The sequence below is a fragment of the Cherax quadricarinatus genome, chromosome 4 (genome assembly GCF_038502225.1).
Source record: "Cherax quadricarinatus isolate ZL_2023a chromosome 4, ASM3850222v1, whole genome shotgun sequence".
In the NCBI taxonomy this organism is placed as follows: Eukaryota; Metazoa; Arthropoda; class Malacostraca; order Decapoda; family Parastacidae; genus Cherax; species Cherax quadricarinatus.
The window spans coordinates 19,251,483-19,259,578 of NC_091295.1; the positions used below are offsets into that span (position 1 = coordinate 19,251,483).

The 8,096-nt window shown below is 37.1% G+C and overlaps 1 protein-coding gene across 8 annotated transcripts in view; it reads left to right on the forward strand.

The window, feature by feature from the left end:
* LOC128684165 (TBC1 domain family member 31) overlaps window positions 1-6,232 on the forward strand; it is a 132,138-nt gene extending 125,906 nt beyond the window's left edge. For 7 of the 8 annotated variants that reach the window (XM_070094980.1, XM_053770291.2, XM_070094991.1 and 4 more), the window contains 2 exons: window positions 3,512-3,629; window positions 4,597-6,232. In XM_070094980.1, the coding sequence (XP_069951081.1) occupies window positions 3,512-3,629; window positions 4,597-4,727 (249 nt within the window). In that variant the 3' untranslated portion in view covers window positions 4,728-6,232. The remainder of the gene's footprint in view (window positions 1-3,511; window positions 3,630-4,596) is intronic. The other variant, XM_070094982.1, reaches the window with a different exon arrangement.
* The last annotated feature ends 1,864 nt before the right edge of the window (window positions 6,233-8,096 follow it).

An 8,096-nucleotide genomic window follows, 5' to 3' on the forward strand; every position in this document is an offset into this window, starting at 1 on the left:
TGGAGAGTAAAAGATAGGCGAAGAGAGTGGTGAGAGTGCAAAAGGAGAGTAGATGATAGAGTGGGAGAGGCACTGTCAAGAAATTTTAATGAAAATAAGAAAAAATTTTGGAGTTAAAGAAATTAAGAAACGAATGGATTTGTCAGTTAAAAAAAAAGAGTAGGGGAGTTAGTAGATGGGGGGATGGAGGTATTGGGTAAATGATGGGAATATTTTGAGGAACTTTTAAATGTCGACGAAGAAAGGGAGGCGGTAATTCCATGCATTGGCCAGGGAAGTATACCATCTTTTAGGAGTGAGGAAGAGCAGGATGTGAGTGTGGGGGAGGTGTGTGAGGCATTATGTAGAATGAAAGGGGGTAAAGCAGCTGGAACTGACAGGATCATGACAGAAATGTTAAAAGCAGGGGGGGGATATAGTGTTAGAGTGGTTGGTATTTTTGTTTAATAAATGTATGAAAGAGGGGAAGGTACCTAGGGATTGGCAGAGAGCATGTATAGTTCCTTTATATAAAGGGAAGGGGGACAACAGAGATTGTAAAAATTATAGAGGAATTAGTGTACTGAGTATACCAGGAAAAGTGTACAGTAGGGTTATTATTGAAAGAATTAAAGGTAAGACAGAATGTAGAATTGCAGATGAGCATTGATGTTTTAGAGTGGGTAGGGGATGTGTAGATCAAGTGTTTAGATTGAAGCATATATGTGAACAGTGTTTAGATAAAGGTAGGGAAGTTTTTATTGCATTTATGAATTTAGAAAAGGCTTATGATAGTGTGGATAGGGGAGCAATGTGGCAAATGTTACAAGTATATGGAATAGGTAGTAAGTTACTAAATAATGTAAAGAGTTTTTATGAGGATATTGAGGCTCAGGTTAGGGTGTGTAGAAGAGAGGGAGACTACTTCCCGGTAAAAGTAGGTCTTAGACAGGGATGTGTAATGTCACCATGGTTGTTGAATATATTTATAGATGGGGTTGTAAAAGAAGTACATGCTAGGGTGTTGGGGAGAGGGGTGGGATTAAATTATGGGGAATCAAATACAAAATAGGAATTGACACAGTTACTTTTTGCTGATGATACTGTACTTATGGGAGATTTGGGAGAGTGTGTAAAGGTAGAAAGTTGGAAGTGAACATAGAAAAGAGTAAGGTGATGAGGGTATCAAATGATTTAGATAAAGAAAAATTGGATATCAAATTGGGAAGGAGTATGGAAGAAGTGAATGTTTTCAGATATTTGGGAGTTGACGTGTCAGCGGATGGATATATGAAGGATGAGGTTAATCATAGAATTGATTAAGGAAAAAAGGTGAATGGTGCATTGAGATATATGTGGAGACAAAATATGTTATCTATGGAGGCAAAGAAGGGAATGTATGAAAGCATAGTAGTACTAACACTATTATATGGGTGTGAAGCTTGGGTTGTAAATCCTGCAGCGAGGAGGTGGTTGGAGGCAGTGGAGATGTCCTGTCTAAGGGCAATGTGTGGTGTAAATATTATGCATAAAATTCGGAGTGTGGAAATTAGGAGGTGTGGAGTTAATAAAAGTATTAGTCAGAGGGCTGAAGATGGGTTGTTGAGGTGGTTTGGTCATTTAGAAAGAATGGATCAAAGTAGAATGACATGGAGAGCATATAAATCTGTAGGGAAAGGAAGGAGTAGGGGGTCATCCTCAAAAGGGTTGGAGGGAGGGGGTAAAGGAGGTTTTGTGGGCAAGGGGCTTGGACTTCCAGCAAGCGTGTGTGTGTGTGTGTTAGATAGGAGTGAATGGAGACGAATGGTATTTGGGACCTGACAAGCTGTTGGAGTGTGAGCAGGGTAATATTTAGTGAAGGGATTCAGGGAAATCGGTTATTTTATATAGCCGGACTTGAGTCCTGGAAATGAGAAGTACAATGCCCGAACTTTAAAGGAGGGGTTTGGGATATTGGCAGTTTGGAGGGATATGTTGTATCTTTATACGTATATACTTCTAAACTGTTGTATTCTGAACACCTCTGCAAAAACGGTGATTATGTGTGAGTGAAGTGAAAGTGTTGAATGATGATGAAAGTATTTTCTTTTTGGGGATTTTCTTTCTTTTTGGGTCACCCTGCCTCGGTGGGAGACGGCCGACTTGTTAAAAAAAAAAAAGTTATCTATGGAGGCAAAGAAGGGAATGTATGAAAGTATAGTGGTACCAACACTCTTATATGGGTGTGAAGGTTGGGTTGTAAATGCTGCAGCATTTACAACCCAAGCTTCACACCCATATAAGAGGCAGTGGAGATGTCCTGTCTAAGGGCAATGCGTGGTGTGAATATTATGCAGAAAATTCGGAGTGTGGAGATTAGGAGGTGTGAAGTTAATAAAAATATTAGTCAGAGGGCTGAAGAGGGTTTGTTGAGGTGGTTTGGTCATTTAGAGAGAATGGATCAAAGTAGAATGACATGGAGAGAGTATAAATCTGTAGGGGAAGGAAGGCGGGGTAGGGGTCGTCCTCGAAAAGGTTGGAGGGAGGGGGTAAAGGAGGTGTTGTGGGCGAGGGGTTTGGACTTACAGCAAGCATGCGTGAGCGTGTTAGATAGGAGTGAATGGAGACAAATGGTATTTGGGACCTGACGATCTGTTGGAGTGTGAACAGGGTAATATTTAGTGACAGGATTCAGGGAAACCGGTTATTTTATATAACCGGACTTGAGTCCTGGAAATGGGAAGTACAATGCCTGCACTCTAAAGGAGGGGTTTGGGATATTGGCAGTTTGGAGAGCTATATTGTGTATTTTTATACGTATACACTTCTAAATTGTTGTATTCTGGGCACCTCTGCAAAAACAATGATCGTGTGAGTGAGGTGAAAGTGTTGAATGATGATGAAAATATTTTCTTTTTGGGGATTTTCTTTCTCTTTGGGTCATCCTGCCTCGGTGGGAGACGGCCGACTTGTCAAAAAAAAAAAATGCATAAAGTTTTAGTCTCCTCCAATGCCTCATTGTTGCAGTTCGGAGGATCATCTGAACTGTGGTGTCAGTACATTTCTGACAGTACTTCAACTGAATGAATGATAGTGAAAGTGTTTCCTCTCTTTCTTTTTCTTTGGGGGGGGTCACTCTACCTTGGTGGGTAGGGTGTTTGTGTTTGTGCTGGGATTATTTTACAAATATTGTAACAGTATCTTTGACAATAATGTGACAAATGATGGGTTTGTATTATGCAAAACATGGGTCTCTGGTAATGGTAATTGGTAAAATCTTGTCATTTCTTGCCATTCGTTATCATCTTTTCTTTTCACTTGAAGAACTTCGGATTTTGTGCAGATGTAATTAGTATGCTTACTTTGCTTGTCTCGCCAGATTGCCCTCATGTAGAGAGCAGGACAGACTGTGTAATGCTGCACGATTATACACACCACATATTGCTTTTTCTCATATATTTAGCTGAAATTGATTAACACATTGTATATAACTTTGTAGACCTTGAATTTTAAAGTTTTAAGTACTGTATATATTTAATTACTGTATTTATAGATTGAGAATATGGAAAGAAATGTTTGCAAGTTGCACTTGTGTACAAAATCTCCTGGTCGAAGTGTTGCAAGAAATTCAGTGCCAGATACTGTTCACAGAAAACAGCAGGAAGAAATGGGTAAGACCTATTTTTCATTCTTTCTCGTTACTTCTTTGATTGTATAAAGATAAGTTGGGCATTTTTTCAGTTCATGACTTGGGGTTGTGTGGAAGCAAGTTACAGACTTTGTAACTAATTATCATGCATACTAAATATAAGATTATACAAGATATCCTGATTCAGTAATTATAGGTGCATTTTACATTTCTTGTTTAACTAAATCTGGACAGGTAACTAGAAGGAAGATTTTCAGTTTAAACTGTGAGATGGCTTGCCTACAAAAAGCCACGCTTTGATAGCAGAGGCAAAGATGTCTCACAACCACTTGAGTCTTAGAGGTGAGAAGTACGGTGTCTGCACTCTAAAGAAGGGGTTTGGGATATTTGGTGTTTGGAGGGACATCTAAAGTGTCATATATGCATGCATCTGGCAAGGCAGTGATAGTATGAATGATGGTGAAAGGGTTTCTTTTTCAGGTCACCCTACCTCAGTGGGAGACGGCCAGCATGTTTATAACGGACTAATGGGGAAGAATGTGTGTGTGTTTAAATCAGAATAGTAAAAACAGCAAAAAAAATACCTTAAGTACTCTACTGAATACTTAACATTATACACATAATTTACAGTTACATTAAATAAACATTGAAAATAAAGGAGTTAAAATAATAGTTTACCCAGTGTCTTTTGCCCACTATTTTAAAAGTCCATTATATTGAGGGTTTACTTAACCTCATTACCTATTGAGTATGAATATTACAATTTATATTGTCTTGCCATAAAGATTACAGCTTCCAAATAAATCCTATTAAGTGTTCTATTATATAAGCAAGTATACATTCATGTATTGGAATTTACAACAGATATCATGTAGAATGATCTGGGATGAGACAACAACAGTCCCTGATTTTAGAGTTTTATTTTTTCTGCTAAGACAATAAAACAATGCTGTTATCAGTTTAAATATGTAATATATTTTATATTCCAGTATATTTCGTTGGTCAGAATGAACTTCAAAAACAAGAGGATGAATGTCTAGAGAGCATCTTAAGCCTTCGTAAGAGACATCTTGCAAGCACTCTTCCTGAGAACTCAAACTGCAATGATTCCAGTGCATAACTAGCTCAGCAGTAACTTCTGAAATAGTGCCTTATGAGTTGTTTCACACTATATCCCAATTCATGATGAATTAATTAGAGTTAACAAACATTTTTATTAAGATATCAGCTGTCTCCTGCCTACACAGTGTGACCCAAAGAACAAAACATTCACTCATTCACCATCTCTCCAGAAGTGTGCTGATTTCACAATCAGATTGCCCCTCTAACTGCAACATCCCCAACCCTCCAGAGTGCAGGCACTGCCCTTCCAACTTCCAGGACTTGAATCTGACTAACTTGTTTCTCTGAAGTCCCTGACAAATGTTTCCTTGCTAACACTCCAACAGCATGTCCATTAAAAACCACTTGTTGACATTAACTGTTGCTGGATACTTAAGCTCCAAAAATTCAAAGCTTTCTTTACCACCTCCCTCAAATCATTTCAAAGATGACCCATACCTACCACCTCAGATTTATTCATCTTTTTTTTATCATTATATCCCTCTCCATCCCCTCTAAATTCCAAACCACCAGCTATCCTGCATCAGCACTCTTGAATTATACCTTTGATGACCTCCACACCCTCTTCTAATTTCAATGCACCAAATTTTCTGCATAATATTCTCAGCACATTGCAGGCTTGTGTGAGCATGTTAGATTGAAGTGAGCGGAGACAAATGATTTTTATGGTTTGACATGCTGTTGGATTGTGAGCAAGGTACCATTTATGAAGATAACCAGATAGCTAAACTTGAGTCCTGGAGGTGAGAAAGTACAGTGCCTGCACTCTGAAGGAGGGGTGAGGGTGTTGTAATTCAGTGGGTCACAAACACTTTTATTACATTCATGGTGAGAGCACTAAACCCATAAGGATCATACAGTGCCTAGGAAAATGGGAGGCAGCTAGGTTCATTTCAAGGAAAGGGAGGTCAGGTTTAATTCCTTGAATCAAGAGCCCCTCACCAGCATCAAGAAACATCTGTTGAATGAAGGAAAGTGCTAAACTTGTAGGAGCTGTACAGAGCTGGTGAAGCAAAAGGTAATCAGGTTTGATCCCAGGAAGGGGAAACTAGCTCCAATTCCTTGATCATGAGCCCCTCACCTGTATTGATGTTTCTTCCTGAAGTGATACTGAGGCAATGTCTAATTGGTAAAATATACCTGTCCTGTTTGCAATGAGACAAATTAATTGATTATGTAGCGTTTTATTCAACAGTAATAGAGGAACATGAAAGCCCCCTTAGTAAGTGAGGCATCCACACTAAAATCTTGATATATGACAGGAGGTATCTTTTGACAAGCCGATTTTTGTGCTTCAGCTACTACCCAATAAAAGTACAATGCTCATAATATGAGATGTACTCTTACAGATTGCAGGAATGGACGAATTTGTAATACTCTAATAAAACTTTGTATAATTCAAGTGTGAGAAAAGAATACTATACAAGGGTTGAAATACAAAAACAGTTTTTGACCTTATAAAGCTCTTTATCACTTAAAAGATCTAATATATTACAATTTCTATACATGTATATTTTTTATCTTAAATTCTCTCTCCCATTATACAGAATCTGATTTATAAACATCATTCTGAGTACATTTTGGTAGTTTCATCTAAACATCTTTTCCTTTAAGGCCTGAAAAGTTCATTTTAATGGTCATTCTAATAATACAGATCCACATTTTACTAGCAAACAAGTTAGGATTATAGTCAACTTAATTTACAAGGTACGTACTTGAAACCACTGAAAAATATTTCTGGGTCTTTGTGTCACAAGAACATCATAAATAACTTATAATAATGTATTTACATCAAATAATATTCTAAACAAGCATAGATATAAAATATATTTATATACAGCAGAATTTATAATCCTGAAGATGGAAGAATTAATACTAAGAAAATTTGGTAATCTGTATTTACCAAAATAATTAGTTTTATAAAAGATTATTGAATATACAGTACCTAGATGTCCAGTATATTAATAAAAAATAATACTTTCTTCCATAGTAGTGAGAACATAATTATATACAGTATAAAGTATTGCCTTTCACTGAAATATGACTAACACAAATTATGCACCATAATAAGTGAGCACATTTTTGGAAAATATTAAATCAAATTATTATTATAATGTTCAGTAGTTTTGCATTGAATAAGAGTACAATACATACAACCAAATAATAAGGCTGATATAATCTAAATCACTTTATTAACTCAGTTTTAAAATTCGCTTCATACTCTGAACACGTTTACATGATTAATTGAATGGTTGAGTTTTATAGTAAAGTGCATTAACTTAAAACAATACATCACATACCAAAAACAATTACATATTTTCTTGTTGCTGTAATTTTTAGAAAGTGCACTTTGAAACTGAAGGTCCACGGTTAAATCATATCTTACTCTTGTTTCCACAAACTATTTGAACCTTCAGTTATGCAGAGTTATTCATACAAAATCAACTAAGCATCACTAATAGTCCCAAGTTAATGTACAGTACATGAGGAGCCGAGAGTCGGAGTGACGATGTCATTTGAACTTTCATAAAAACAATAATGTAAATTTTTTTTTAATCTCATTATGTTTTTGTTCTTACATACTGTGTTTTAAGGCATTTTTTTTTTTACCAGATGTTGCCCCGTCATTCCAGTTCAAAGCGTCTCTTGTGAATGTTTTTATGCATAAGAAACAAGTTGAATGTTGCATGTCTATCAGATACTGTTAGGCAAGACAATGCCAACACCCAACCACTTCTGCTCATGCATCTATCTACTCTATTTGTAAACTTCCCCAAAGCATTTAATTCAGTAAAACTGTCATTTTTTCCACAAATCTAAAACATTTACCAAACAAATGCTTTGCTATATCCAGCTCTTTAGGATGGTGTGGGTGAGGATACATACATAGTGCACAAATAACCTGTACTTAGGAGACTGAAACATATGATGATGTTTCAGCCCGACTTGGATCATTAACTAGTTACACAGAGAAGCATGAAGGGAAGAAACCAGAATATATATATACAAGCGGGGGGGGGGGGGGAGCACTGGAGAGGTAGAATTGGAGGTGGGAATATTAATACAGCCTCTCCTCACTTAATGACGGAGTTCCGTTCCTAAGACCACATTGGTAAACGAGTCTGTCGTTAATTGAGGAGCAGTGGGAGTTGTCACAGTTGCTCTTTGCTGATGACACTGTGCTCTTGGGAGATTCTGAAGAGAAGTTGCAGAGGTCGGTGGATGAATTTGGTAGGGTATGTAAAAGAAGAAAATTAAAAGTGAATACAGGAAAGAGTAAGGTTATGAGGATAATAAAAAGATTAGGTGATGAAAGATTGGATATCAGATTGGAGGGAGAGAGTATGGAGGAGGTGAATGTATTCAG